This window comes from Vipera ursinii (genome assembly GCF_947247035.1).
Source record: "Vipera ursinii genome assembly, chromosome: 3".
NCBI lineage: Eukaryota > Metazoa > Chordata > Lepidosauria > Squamata > Viperidae > Vipera > Vipera ursinii.
The window spans coordinates 210,220,739-210,236,075 of NC_139516.1; the positions used below are offsets into that span (position 1 = coordinate 210,220,739).

General features: G+C 46.5%; 1 protein-coding gene across 1 annotated transcript in view; it reads left to right on the top strand.

Moving 5' to 3' along the window:
• RHPN1 (rhophilin Rho GTPase binding protein 1) overlaps positions 1–14,652 on the top strand; it is a gene marked incomplete at its 5' end in the record, with an annotated part of 30,668 nt that extends 16,016 nt beyond the window's left edge. Inside the window, 6 exons of the mRNA XM_083358206.1 lie at positions 2,357–2,476; positions 3,882–4,076; positions 8,223–8,299; positions 10,397–10,543; positions 11,606–11,764; positions 14,333–14,652. Coding sequence (XP_083214332.1) covers positions 2,357–2,476; positions 3,882–4,076; positions 8,223–8,299; positions 10,397–10,543; positions 11,606–11,764; positions 14,333–14,533 — 899 coding nt within the window. The 3' untranslated portion in view covers positions 14,534–14,652. The remainder of the gene's footprint in view (positions 1–2,356; positions 2,477–3,881; positions 4,077–8,222; positions 8,300–10,396; positions 10,544–11,605; positions 11,765–14,332) is intronic.
• Positions 14,653–15,337: the final 685 nt, after the last annotated feature.

The window sequence follows — 15,337 nt, forward strand, 5'->3', positions numbered from 1 at the left end:
CCCCTTCCCTTCTCCTCTTCCTTTTTCCTTCCTCCTTCCCTTTCTCATTTTTCTTCCCCTTTTTTCCTTCTTCCCTTTCTCCTTCCCTTCTCCTCACCTTCCTTCCTTCCTTCCTCCCTTCCTCCCTCCTTTCTTCTTCCCTCCTTCCCTCCCTTATCTTTCTTTCCTCCCTCCCTTCCTTCCTTCCTTCCTTCCTTCCTTCCTTCCTTCCTTCCTTCCTTCCTTCCTTCCTTCCTTCCCTTCCTCCCTCCCTCCCTCTTAGAGGATTTAGAAGCAACATTTAGGAAGCGACTTGAGTGGGTCAGCCAAGGCTTCGCTTCTGAAACCTGGTGTATCTTTCCTTCGGAAGATAAATCTGTTGCTCTTGGAAGTGTGTGTGTGGGGGGGGGGGGGGAACGCATCCAGATGTTCACCACCCTTTAATGAAATATCAGCTCTACTCAAGTTCCCCGATGGCTTTGTAAATAGCTCCTCCCCTGCCTCCGTTGCTTAGGCCGTGATCCTAAACGTCATCCTTCGCTAAACCAGTGAGGCTTTAGCTGGCAAACGAGGATAAGGCGAGATTTCATCCTGGAGATGCTGGATCTCTCTCTTCCCATCATGTTCAGGATCTGATCAGTCCGAGGCGGTCAGACAAGTTGAGCATGTTTTAAACAGATTTTTTTTTTACTTAGAATTTGCACAGCTTCCTTCCTCGCTGGCAACCTTTGTTTGGAGCGGCCTGCTCTGAATTTGCTAGGAGAGCTGCATTACCTTGCTTTATCCCTCTCCTGAAGTTTTTAAAGGAAAGTTGGGGGTACCCCCCCTCATTTTCCGGACCCCTCCCCCTTCCCCTCAGAGATGTTATTCCTGAGCGTCTAAGCCAGAGGTGGAGAATTACGGACCCTTGATGACTTCTGGACTTCAACTCCCTGAATACCTGAGGCAGAGAATTCTGGGAGTTGAAGTCCGCAGGCCACAGTTGTCCAGCCGGGTCCTAGAGATCGCTAAGGCAACAGGATCCGTGATCCTTTCACCCCATTCCAACCATTCCTGGTCTGAAAGAAGAGATTTCATATTGCTTTGGTTGGCTTCTACGCTGGTCAAGGAACTATGGCCCCTTCACAACTTGCAGACTTCAACTCCCAGAATTCCTCAGCCAGCAGGGGGGAACCATGGCCCCTTCATGACTTGTGGACTTCAACTCCCAGAATTCCTCAGCCAGCATGAGGGAAACTATGGCTCCTTCATAACTCGTGGACTTCAACTCCCAGAATTCCTGAGCCAGCATGGGGGAACTATGGCCCCTTCATGACTCATGGACTTCAACTCCCAGAATTCCTGAGTCAGCATGGGGGTACTATGGCCCCTTGATGACTCGTGGACTTCAACTCCCAGAATTCCTGAGTCAGCATGGAGGAACTATGGCCCCTTCATGACTCATGGACTTCAACTCCCAGAATTCCTGAGCCAGCATGAGGGTACTATGGCCCCTTCATCACTCGTGGACTTCAACTCCCAGAAATCCTGAGCCAGCATTACTGGCTCAGAAATTCTGGGATTTATATCCCAAAGGTGCTTTTTTCAGGATGCAACTGGACTTCCTTGTTTTTCTTTGAACACGTTTCGCTTCCCATCCAAGAAGCTTCTTCGGCTCTGGCTGGATGGTGGGGCGTGGAAGGATTTACACTCCTTGCAGACTGCTGGTCATTTGCATCCTATTAGAGAGCCGTTGAGGCCGCTGGGAGGTTTACCTGTGTCCTCAGGGTCACCTGAGTGGTGAAAATGGGTGTGGAGCCTTCATGAAACCGCTGAAAGGACCGTGTTGTAGACTGGAGATAGAGGATGTCATATCCCTCCCCCTCTGTTGAGGGAGGGCTGTTCAGTTGGGAGACAGATGGCCTCTTTGACCCCTCTTTCAAACCAGCGGTCCTCTGTGTCCAAAATGTGGGCTTCCATAAACCTCCAAGTGGCCTCAACGACCCTCTAAAAGGATGCAAATGACCAGCCGTCTGCAAGGAGTATAAATCCTTCCATTCCCCCACCATCCAGCCAGAGCTGAAGAAGCTTCTTGGATGAGAAGGGAAACCTCTTCAAAGACAAACAGGTAAGTCCAGTTGCCTCGTGAAGAAGCATCTTTGGGATAACTACGAGCCGGATGATGGAGAAGCTCCATAGACCTCCGGGATTTGAAGTCCACAAGTCATAAAGGGGTAGCCTACTTCCCCACCCCTGTTTTAATCCATCTTGCTGGCTCAGGAATTCTGGGAGTTGAAGTCCACAAGTCATAAACGGGGGGGGGGCTCGTTCCCCACCCCTGGACTAAACCAAGAAAGGTCCATCCCTTCTTTCAATCCAACTTCCTCTATTTCTGCAGCCACGTCGGAGGTCCGTTTTCCCGAGCATGAAAAAGCATTCCTCCAGTTTCACGTCTCCACGCCGGAAGGACCGGCTCCTTCCTTCCTTTTGCAAGACCAGGAAGCTCGCCGGCGACTGGGTGAGTGACACCTTCCCTTCCCCCCCCAAAAAAAAAATCTTCCTGGGTGCTGGAATGAGCTCAAGATGTCAAACAAGAGCAGGGACGCGGCCTTGATTGCAAGTCATGTTCCGTGATCCTCAACTGCTCGTTCAGTGACCGTTTAAAATTACCATGTCACTGGAAAAGGCCACGTACAACTTACGACCCTCACCACATCCCCAGGGTCACATGATCAAAATCCCAGCACTTGACATGTACTGACAGTCGTCAAACTTCAAAGGCCCTTCCAACTCTGTTCTTCTGTTCTTCTATTATTTTAAACCAGGGGTCCTGAACCTTGGCAACCTTTAAGACTTGTGGACTTCAACTCCCAGAATTCCTCAGCCGGCTGAGGAATTCTGGGAGTTGAAGTCCACAAGTCTTAAAGGTTGCCAAGGTTGAGGAACCCCTGATTTAGACCTCTTGTCTCCTAGCCAACCGCCAGAACTTTGGATTGTGACAGTTTTGTTTGTCGCGGATTCTGGAAGTGCCAACATTCCCAACCCGCTTCTGGGAAGAATGTAGACTTGCTTCCGTAAGAGTCAACAATTTTTTGTCAGTGTGAATTGTAGAGCTTCTTGTAGAACTACTACCATTTTTGTTTGTTTGTTTTTTCAAATTAAGTGGGTGCCCTCTACTCACGTGATTCTATTTAAATTTAAGGTAAGAATACCGTTATTTTTTTAGCCCACTGGTGAAATTTAGAGGTTAATTTCACTAGGCCAGTCTCTCCGTTGTGTTGACCGATGGGGCAGGTTTGAGGTTTCTAGTCCATCGAGGTCTTTATGAGACGGATCAGAATCAGAATAGAGCTGGAAGGGACCTTGGAGGTCTTCTAGTCCATCCCCCTGCTCAAGGAGGAGAACCTATACCATTTCAGACAAATGGCTGTCCAGTCTCTTCTTATAAACCTCCAGTGTTGGAGCACTCACAGCTTCTGAAGGCAAAGGCGTTCCACTGGTTAATTGTCCTCACTGTCAGGAAGTTTCTCCTTAGTTCCAGGTTGCTTCTCTCCTTGGTCAGTTTCCATCCGTTGTTTCTTCTCCTGCCCTCAGGTGCTTTGGAGAATAATTTGACCCCCTCTTCTTTGGGGCAGCCCCTCAAATCCTGGAATATTGCTATTATGTCCCCCCCTGGTTCTTCTTTTCTCTAGACTGGCCATCCCCAAATCCTGCAACTGTTCTTCATAGGCCTTGGATCGTCTTAGTTGCTCTTCTTTGTACTTTTTTCCCAAAGTCTCAACATCTGGTTTTTTGTTTGTAGTGTGGTGACCAAAACTAGATGTAGTATTCCAGGTGTTATCAACCAGTGGCCAACACACAAGGCTGGTGTTGGGGCTGTGGGTTCTAGTTCTCCAATGCGGACATGTGTTGTGTTTTTACAGGGAAGGCTCACCTCAAGAAAGCCATTATCAAGCATGAGGAGGCCATGAGGATCCATAGTTTGTGCAAAATCTTAAGGAAGATGGATATCCTGCAGGAGGTTCTCTCGCTGGCCCACAAACGTTCCCTCAGCAAATATTCCGAAATTGACCATGAGGAAGATTTCTTTGAAACGGCAGAAGCCCCCGACATTCATCGTAAGTGTCAGCGCTGCAGCTGAGCACAGCTGCAGCCATTTTCCTGCACCTTCTGGTTTGCCACATAGAAAAGAGGGAGGGGGCAAAAGCTGTTCTGTTCCAGCCTATGACCGGCCCTGTTTGTGTGTCAGGGACAACCCCTTTTTCCTTTTGACAGATTAATAGGCTGGGGGGAAAAAACCCAACCCAAATTTATGTACAGTTCCAAAATGATAAAGTCTTTCAAACAAAAAAAGCAGCAGAGTATTTTCTTCAATAAATGATTCAAAACATCCAAGAAGAGTCAACAAACAAGAGTCAAACAGATTAGCAAGAACAGACCAGGATTCCCTTAGAATGTCTCTGAACGATTGCCTTCAGCAACCAGCCCCGCCCACACCTTCCCCTTTTATTATTTGTCCCAAGGCCTGGCTTCTCACTGCCTTCCCCTCCTCTCACTGAGTTGCCTCATTGATTTTCTCTGCTCTGCTGGATTGCCTTCTACTTCTAGCGTCTCTGAACAGATTCAGCTGTGACTCCTCTGAGTCCGACCCCTCACACAGCTGAGCCTCATGAGGAACACGACTGGAAGGGCCAGGCTGAGAGTCCTGCAGTGCATCAGAGCCTTCCTCTGACATCGAAGGCTCTCCAAACCCCTCCTCCTCCTCCTCCTCAGATTCCTCGGACTCAGCTGCTGGGAGCACAGGCTGACACTGAATCACAACACTGCCCAGATGCTTTGCTAGTCATAATAATCTTTTGTCCCGTGGGAACCAAGGTCGTCTGTTGCTCCCGAGCCTGCCAAATGATTGCATTGGGGAACGTGAATTGCTTGCACCGTTTTATGAGTGGGATTTTTAACTTTGCATTGGGAAATTGTTACATGTGTATCCAGACTTGGTTTCACTCTTGACTGTGCCGATACTTCGTAACCAATAAACATGTTCTTTGAGGGATTCGCAAGCCTCGGAGTTCTGCTTTATTCGTCTCTGTCTGTCGGAACCATGACGGTAAGTGGACAAGTGGATATGGATTCAACTTTGTCTCCCAAGAGTTTGCGATCCATCAGGTGGCAGCCAGTGCTAACCTTGTCCGGATCTGAAAACAGAAAATAGAACAGAGTTGGAAGGGACCTTGGAGGTCATCTAGTCCAAACCCCTGCTCAGGCAGGAAACCTTATACCATTTCAGACAAATGGCTGTCTAGTCTCTTCTTAAAAGCTTCCAGTGCTGGAGCATTCACCGCTTCTGGAGGCAGGTGGTTCCACTGTTTAATTGTCCTCACTGATAGGAAATTTCTCCTTAGTTCCAGGTTGCTTGATTAGTTTCCATCCGTTGCTTCTTGTCCTGCCCACAGGAGCTTTGGAGAATAGCTTGACTCCCTCTTCTTTGGGGCTGCCCCTGAGATATTGAAATGCTGCTATCATGTCACCCCTAATCCTTCTTTTCTGTAGAGTAGCCATACCCAATTCCTGCAACTGGGATTTTATTTTTTTTTAGCTTTTGTTTTTTCGGTGAACTTAGAGAAATTTGGCCTTTGCTATCCCTGACCCTCAAATGAATAATCCCTTTGGCTCAAAAAGGGGTAAAATTGGGATAATAAGAGAATAACAAGAGTTGGAAGGGACTTTGGAGGTCATCTAGTCCAGCCCCCTGCTCATGCAGGAGACCCTATACCAACTCAGATAAATGGCTGTCCAATCTCTTGTTAAAAAATCCCCTTGAATGGACCACCTACAACTTCTGGTGGCAAGCTGTTCCACTGGTTAATTGTTCTCTCTGTTAGGAAGCTTTTCCAGGTTGCTTCTCTCCTTGATTAGTTTCCATCCATTATTTCTTGTCTTGCCTTCAGGTGCTTTGGAAAATAAGTTGACACCCCCAGCCACACACCCCTCTTCTTTGTGGCAGCTCCTCAAATACTGGAAGACTGCTATTGGGTCCCTCCTAATCTTTCTTTTCACTAGACGAAAGTCGTATCCAATATCTAAGATCTAATATCTAAGAGCGAAGCCATGCAGGGCTTGAAAGGTTAAATTAATACTTGGAATTGTGCCTGGAAATCTCATGTAATACAACACCCACAACATAGATGCCAGGTAGCTGTAACAGTTGTGGCCTCTTGGCATGCAAGTAGCTCCAGCCGGCTCCAATTCTAGTTTCTGATCAATCTTTTTTAAAAAATATTTTTATTGATTTTCTAATATTACATTTAAATGTTTGCAAAGCAATGTGGCGGCTGAGTACAATAATTCTATTACACATAGATATCATTAGTACAGATCTCAAATTATTACAATCACCATTCCCCCTCTTTCTCCTTTACTATCTACTGTCTCATATTTAAACTAATGCAATTCTTGTTCTATCAATCATATGGAAAATAACTCTAGCATTTATCAGTAATTTTTCGTTTAGATATGTCTTAGTTGCTTTAGCTTTCAATCTTTTAGACGATCAACGATTGACCTAATCATTTTTTCTCATTTTTAATTTTCCATTAATATTTAAATTTAATGTTTAATAACTATCATTTCCAAATTTTAAATGACCCCCAACTCCTTTATCACAATTCCTCCCAAAGTTTGATGTCCAGGATACACCTCTTACCATCTACATCGACAAGCTAGTAATGCAATATAATAATCTGATTTTCTGATAATTTTCACTATCTTAAAATCTTAAATTTAATAACCAAAGTATCTTTTATTTCCACATTTAATGCTTCCTCTCTCTCTTCCTCTTCCTCTACTATCTCATACTTAAAAGTTTCAGGTCAATCTTCAAGGATGGTGCCACTTGCCATACATTGCAGTAATCTACCCTGTGACAACAAGGACAGGAATGAGAGTCACCATGTCCAGATGGGTTGGGGTTAACATGTTGACCAAAACGGGGTGAAGACCCCTTGGCCACAGCTTCCAACTGCCCTTCCGATAGTAACCATGAGTCCAGCATGACCCCCCCAAGTGACAGACATTACATTTTCATGTAACAACAGCTTTTGGAGCAGACAACACAACAAGGTTGGGTTCAACCATGACCTCCATTGATCGGTATCAAAGACATCTTGCTTTAGTGTCTCATGAAGGATCAAAGGACTGATTATGCTCACTGAATTGTAATAAATAATAATAATAATAATAATAATAATGATAATGATAATAATAATAATAATAATAATAATAATAATAATATAATAATAATAATAATATAAAGTTGGAAGGGACCTTGGAGGTCATCTAGTCCAACCCCCTGCTCACGCAGGAAACCCTATACCATTTCGGACAGTCTCTTCTTAAAAATTTCCAGTGTTGGAAAATTCACTGCTTCTGTTCCACCGGTTGATTGTTCTAACTGTCAGGAAGTTTCTCCTTAGTTCCAGGTTGCTTCTCTCCTTGATTCGTTTCCATCCGTTGCTTCTTGTCCTGCCTTTGGGCATTTTGGAAAATAGCTTGACTGCCTCTTCTAATTAATAATAATAATAATAATAATAATAATAATAATAATAATAATAATAATATAAAGTTGGAAGGGACCTTGGAGGTCATCTAGTCCAACCCCCTGCTCAGGCAGGAAAACCTATACCATTTCAAGCAAATATACCATTTCGGGTATTGGAAGACTGCTATCGACTCTCCTGTCATGGCTTCTGAAATTCTAATTCTCCTCCCAGCTTTTTTTTCAGAAGTTCTGATATGTTTTCTTTATACGCCGCTGCTTTAGTTAATTTAATATTTCTTTCCCATAACTTTTTTGTCAATCTTCTAATTCTATATTATATCCAAAGTTCTTTGCCCAAGTTATCCTTGTTTCTTTTACTTGTTCTTCCTCCATCTTTAAGTTTAACAGAAATCTATATAGAGTTTCTGAATCAACTTTTCGTGTGTGTTTTGAGCAGGATCTGATAAAATTCTGTCTGTTCTTTGTAAAATCTGCAAATTCAAACAAGACATGAAAAGGATGTTAAAACAACGGGATTTTATAAAAAAGTTCTGAAATGTTCTAAGGCTGAAGGACGAGGAACTTGCCCAAGGGGTCAAATTCTGTATTTAGATGCGTGGAAAACACACTTTTGTCGTTTTAGGTCCGTCTTCACGGTGAACTAAAGTGTGGAACAAACCAAGTTCCCAAGTTGTAACGTTTTCCCCCTCTTCTTGTGTTTTTCTAGCCAAAACACACCAGAGACCCGAAATCAAATCTCCCAACTTCTCCAAGGTGAAAGTCACAGACATCTTTCATAGGCTGGTAAGTTTGATGCCTCCTGCAAGAGGACCGTGTTTGTGCGGACAGCAGAAAGTCCTGCCTTCAAAGAATCGGGGCCAAAAAAATATCCTGTGTGTTGTGATTTTCCAGTGGACACTTGTGCACATCAATGCGTGCTTCTCCCACTTTGACCCAGGAAAGTTGATGGACACAAGCTGATGGAGTAAAATTGAGGCTTCCCAATAGACTTAGTTGCCGTCAAGTCCATTCTAAGTCCAGGAGATTGCAAGGACCGACCTTCACCACCGCACCTTGTCTCCAGCAATCATTAATAGCTGTTGCAAGGACAGTTTCATCCTATCCTTGATTCTGTCCATCCTTCCCTCAACTTGGTCAGGGGTATAATCAGTAGCTCTTCCGAAGATTTTGACATTCAACCCCTACGTTATCTTTCCGTTCTACTTTTCTCAGCTTGGACAAGTGGAATAATTGTGTCTAGGTCACACCTCCTCGTGTCCCATCACCAAAGTAGAGGAAGCTTTGGTATCCTCTCAAAAGAAGAACGATCTTCTCCTTGGCTGTTTCTCTGCTGCCCGAGTGGTAACTAAACTTCAAAATTTACCGCCCAGTGAAGCAGGAGTAGCCATGAGCATGCAGAAATCCAAAAGAGATGAAGTTAGTTGTGGAGAACAGTCTGTCAGAGGCTCTTGACCACATTGGTTCAATAGGCCTTGGAGAAGGATCTTTCTGTGAGTGTTAGTTAATGGGGAAGAGTGATCAGGGTGACAGGTGTAATGTGGACTCCTTGGTCCCTTCTGAGCTGGGCGGTTTTCTTGCAGACGTTTCATGACCCAACTAGAGAACATCATCAGTGCTAGAAGGGAGGGGGGTTTGAGGAGAGGAGGAGGAGGAGGAGGAAGAAGAAGAAGAAGAAGAAGAAGAAGAAGAAGAAGAAGAAGAAGAAGAGGAGGAGGAGGAGGAGGGGGTCCTTGGTGCCCTCTGAGCTGGGTGGCTTTCTTGCAGACGTTTCATGACCCAACTAGGGAACATCATCAGTGCTAGAAGGGAGTCGGGTTTGAGGAAGGGAGGAGGAAGAGGAGGAGGAGGAGGAGGAGAGCTGTGGGGTCCTTGGTGCTCTCTGAGCTTGGATGTTTTCTTGCAGACGTTTCATGGCCCAACTAGGGAACATCAGCAGTGCTAGAAGGGAGTGCAGTGGGGGTAGGAGGAGGAGGAGGAGGAGGAGGAAGAGGAGGAGGAGGAGGAGGAGGAGGAGGAAAGGACTGTGAGGTCCTGGGTGCTCTCTGGGCTGGGTGGTTTTCTTGCAGACGTTTCATGACCCAACTAGAGAACATCATCAGTGCTAGAAGGGAGTGAGGGTTTTTCTTATTTTATACATTAGTGGTCACTGTCACTGTTGGTGGGGGGATTCTTGGTAGTTCCTTGATTAGGCTGTTGTTTGTTGTTTGATAGTTGGTCTAGTCTTGATATTAATTTTTAGATCTCTAATCTCTAGAGAGCAAACCCCACTCTCTTCTAGCACTGATAATGTTGCCTAATTGGGTCATGAAACATCTGCAAGAAAACAACCAAGCTCAGACATCACCAAGGATCCATAGTCGTCGTCCTCCTCCTCTTCCTCCTCCTCCTCCTCCTCCTCCTCCTCTCTGCAACTTCCCCTCCCTTCTAGCACTGATAATATTCCCTAATTGGGTCATGAAACAGCTGCAAGAAAACAACCAAGCTCAGAGAGCATTAAGGACTCCATATTCGTTGTCTTCCTCCTCCTCCTCCCTGCAAATCCCACTCCCTTCCAGCACTGATGATGTTCCCTAGTTGGGTCATGAAATGTCTGCAAGAAAACAGCCGAGCGTAGAGAGCATCAAGGACCCCACAGTCCTCCCCCTCCTCCCCTTCTCTGCAAACTGCACATTCTTCTAGCACTGATGATGCTCCCTAATTGGGTCATGAAACGTCTGCAAGAAAACAGCGAAGCTCAGAGAGCACCAAATTCAGCCCTGAGCTACAAATATTCCCTTCTGCTAAGTAGTGTAATGTCTGAACAATATCGTCAACCCAGCCCCATCTCTCCCTGTCCCCTGTTCACCATCATCTGTTTTTGTTTCTTTTTTTTTTCCCCAGGGGCCCCTGTCCATTTTCTCTGCCAAAAATAAGTGGCATCCCACACGGACAGTGCACTTGCTCCGTGGAGCAAACGGCTTTGGATTCACCCTGCGCGGCGATTCTCCAGTCCTGGTCGCTGGGATCATCGCTGGTGGCTGCGCGGCGGTGAGTTGCCCAGTCCTGTAACAGCCAAGGTGGAGTCCAGGTTGCTTTGGAGATCTTATAGGTTATCCCCAGTGTGTTTTGGAGGGGCCGTCAGACCTGCCAGCCCTTGGCGCCATTTGTCGAGGACCGTATCGTTTTATTAGAAGCCAAGCACGTTGCAGTAATGCCTAGCCAGAGCTGAGAGTGCCCGGCCAAATCCCTCTTAGTGGCTTCCAATCACTGACCCCTTCATATGATGAATCGAGTTGAAGCGAGATGCTTTCAGAACGATGACTTCAAGCGTAGGTCGGTATGCTTTCTTCTCCCAGCCAGGTGACCTTAAAGCAGCATCTCGGGGAGATATAGAAGTTACTTTCGCTTTCCCCCAAGCCTTCTCCCTCCCATCCTCCCTCCCCAGAGTTCACGCAGACTGTCAAAGCACACAAGCAAGCGTAAGAAGGCAGCTGACAGGGGCAGTCTTGGGTCAGGGTGGAAATCTGATGCTGGGAGACATTCAGTAGAAGCTGAAGAACACTCAGTCAGTTGGTTCTTGGCCAATTAGGTTGGTCTTCGGCCAACAAGAGCCGTGTCTGTGCATCTACAGAAACAGACGTTTCTGTAAGAACTTTGGGGTCTAGGAAAACAGATAGGTGGAACCTGAGTCCCCGGACACAAACACAAGGACTTACTTCATCACCCAAGTCAACGAAGGGAGAGACCTCGGCCACCATGAGGAACCTCAAAGGGAAAGTATGCAAAATTAATGGCCGAGAAGGATAGTCTGTCAGCCGCCGTGAACCGCGAGGGGTAAACCGATCCCGGAGATGCTGGGTGTCCAGAAGACCAGCTGCCAGATGGAAAACAAGAGGGGGGGGAATTGTTTTGGTGGAGCTAATTTGGTGATGTGTTTCCAACCCTACCTTTTTTTCCGTGTCCCTCCTGCAGCGTGTCCATCTTGCGCCGATCTCTCCTGGCTGACCTTCCGCAAGGTCTCCCTCCCCTCCCCCCCACTCCCCAGCCTTTCCCCCCCTCCCCTCCATCTGAACGAACTCCAGCAAATCACCCCCACTTCTGTCTCGACAGGAAGCTGGCTTGAAGGAAGGGGACTACATTGTCTCCATCAACGGTCAAGATTGCCGGTGGTCCAAGCACGCCGATGTGGTGCAGCTGCTGAAGGTGGCCGGAGAGGAGGGGGTGAAGGTGGGCGTCATCACTCTGCTGCCCCCGGAAGGACAGAGCGTGGTAAGGCAAGGGGGAGGCGGGGGCGGTGGATGATGGGGTAGGGTGGAACTGTTGTGATTCCCTGCCAGCCTGTGATCCTCCTGGCAGCTGAGTCCAGGAAATCAGAGGAGGAGGAGGAGGGGCCTGGGGAGCCATCAGAATCAGAGGAAGGCTCTGATGAGTTACCAGACTTACAAAGTGAGGAAGAATCTGGCCCCTCCACTCCTGGTCAAGCTGAAAGCCAGCTGGCCTGGGAGGATGAGTCAGACTCGGAGGAAGCACAGCTGGAAGACCTCAGAGACACTCGGAAATGTAGACAGGTCACACGAGTAAGTCAGAGGGAGGCAGTGGGGCGGCTCCAGGGGAGGAGGAGAAAGCAGTGAGAAGCCAGGCCTCGGGGACTTCCTAACAAAAAGGGAATGTGTGGGCAGGGCTGGTTGCTGGAGGCAACCCTTTGTAAAGAGCCTCTGTGTCAAGAGATGATGGTCTGTTTATGTTACCAGTGAGTTATTTCTTGTTTTGGCTCCTGCTCTGTTCTGTTTGTGGACAAGGTCTATAAAAGGGGTTTATTTATCCAGTCTACTGCTAAATTAGGGGGTTGCCATTTGAAGTAACAAGGACCTACGTAGGCTGGGACAGAACAGGAACCCAGTGGTTCTGGAACCTTGAGGGGGGGGGTGTCTCTTAAGGATTGCCATCTTTTGCACGTAGTTCACGAGGGCCCTGAAACAAGTGACTTGCGGCCGTTTTTCACCCTTATGACCATCACATTATTCCCCCGTGGTCACGTGATCAAAATTGGGACGCTTGGCAGCTGGTTCTCAGTTACGACGGTTGCAGTGACCCGCGGTCCCGGGATCCCCTTTTGCAACCTTCAAGCGGGGGGGGGGGGAAGCCACTTAAGAACCAGGTTACTAACTGAATAAGTGCACTGATTCCCTTAAGAACTGGGGCGAGAAAAGTCGTAAAATGGAGTCGTAAAAGTCCCTTAAACAAACATCTCGCTTAGCCACAGAAATTTGGGACTCAATTGTGGTCGTAAGGCGAAGACTGAACCTCTTCTTGATCATTCTGCCCTTCCTTTTACTCTGTCTGGTAAACTCACAAGATTTGTTTTTCTTACCATGTATCTGTATACACCTGGAGTAGACGGTTGTCAGGACCCACCCCAAACCACGTCTTAGGAAGACAAAATTCTTGGAGTCAAGTCTATTACAAAAAGAATCTTTACTATGACATGCTTGGTTGTAGGAAATGAGACAGGACTTAATATTATTCCACGAACTAACCCTTATATAGAGTTCCCGGTTTAACCCCCCTTAACCCCATTTGGTCAGTCCCCCATCCTTTCTCTCGTATCATCCCTCTCGTGGGAAAAAGGAAATTAGGACCTTTCATGTTTATTGCTCTCTTCCGTGACACAAGCCAGATGCTAGCCCCCCCTTTTGTTTCCCCAGTTCAAAAGGTTTCTCCTTTCCTTTGAAATGCCTAATACCGGTTCAATACACATCCATTCTCTTCTCTTCGGGAGATGGCAGCTTCCATGGAATAATGTTTTAAACATACATTTATGAATATGATATAAATGGATTCTGACAACGGTGTTGTTTCTCTGGATCATATATGTGTGTGCATGTCGGTAAATAATAATAATGATAATAACAACAACAACAACAAAACAAAACTTACTATTATTACTATTATTTAATATTTATCATTATTATTTAATATTTATCATTATTATTATTTAATGTTTAATTATTTAATAAAAACAGTTGTGAGAGGGACCTTGGAGTCCTAGTGGACGATCACTTGACCATGAGCCAGCCGTGTGCAGCAGCAGCCCAAAAAACTCATAATCCTGGGTTGCATAAACAGAGGCATAGAATCAAGATCACGCGAAGTATTAGCACCGCTTTATAAAGCCCTAGGGACGCGGTGGCTCAGTGGGTTAGGACGCTGAGCCTGTCGATCAGAAGGTCGGCAGTTTGGTGGGTCGAATCCCGAGTGCCGCATAGCAGAGTGAGCGCCTGTTACTTGTCCCAGCTTCTGCCAACCTAGCAGTTCGAAAGCACGTAAAAATGCAAGTAGAAAAATAGGGACCACCATGGTGGGAAGGTAACAGCGTTCTGTGCGCCTTTGGCTGGACTAGAAGACCTCCAGGGTCCCTTCCAGTTTTATTCTATTCTATTCTATTCTATTCTATTCTATTCTATTCTATTCTATTCTATTCTATTCTATTCTATTCTATTCTATTCTATTCTATTCTATTCTATTCTATTCTACTGTATTCTATTCTATTCACTATTATGTTTATTATTATTAATCATTGCACAGTCTGCCAGATGTTGCTGCTGTTGTTGTTATTATTGTTGTTGTTGTTGTTGTTGTTGTTGTTATTATTATTATTATTATTATTATTATTATTATTATTATTATTATTATTTTGATCGCGTTTTTGCAGTGTATATTGGAGGCGGTCACCCTTTGGGAACTGCATGCAACGAAAATCTCATCTTAAATGTATTAAGGTACATTTAAAGTGGCAATAATAAAGTTATTCTTCTATTCTGTTTTTCTACCCTCCAGAAGTTGGACAAGAAACCGACAGCCACATCGTCCGGAGCGGCTGCTTTGCTGAAAAGCAACAAGGAGAACAGTCGCAAGTCCCCCCTGCCCAGCAAAGCCGCCGGGGGTCTCCTGGCCTGGGGGCGGAAGAGCAAGCGCAGCAAAAGCTGCAGCTCTGGGACCCTCCCCTTTGTCCTGGGGGATAACAAAGTGGGCCGCTGAGCCCCCTGTGGTTCCTGCCGAGCCCCGTCATCTCCGGACTTGGAGAAGGGGATGGATGTCCCACCAGGCAGATGTTCCGGGACCTCTTCAGACCAGACTCATTTTGGGACCAGAGTTGTATCACCTTGCTTTTTGGGGGGCGAGGGAGGGAGGGGGAAAAATGTGCCTTGGGAGAAAAATCAATTCTGCGCCAGTAAACTTCCTGACGACGTAAGGTGAAGCTCGCGTAATTACGGGATGGCTGCCTCTTTTAAGACCAGTTATTGTTGTTGTTGTTAGCTGTGAAGTCGTGTCCGACCCATCGCGACCCCATGGACACCGTTCCTCCAGGCCTTCCTGTCCTCTACCATCTTCTGGAGTCCATTGAGGCTCACGCCTACTGCTTCAGGGACTCCATCCAGCCACCTCATTCTCTGTCGTCCCCTTCTTCTCTCGCCTTCGATCTTTCCCAGCATGAGGCTCTTCTCCAGTGAGTCCTTCCTTCTCATTAGGTGGCCAAAGTATTTGAGTTTCAACTTCAGGATCTGGCCTTCTAAAGAGCAGTCAGGGTTGATCTCCTCTTGGACTGACCGGTTGGATCGCCTTGCAGTCCAAGGGACTCGCAGGAGTCTTCTCCAGCACCAGAGTTCAAAGGCCTCTATTCTTTGGCACTCAGCCTTTCTTATGGTCCAGCTTTCACAGCCATACATTGCAACTGGGAAGACCACAGCCTTGACTATACGCACTTTTGTCGGCAGGGTGACGTCTCTGCTTTTTAGTAAGACCAGATAGTGGAGACCAGATAACGGTGGCCATCTTGCCTGC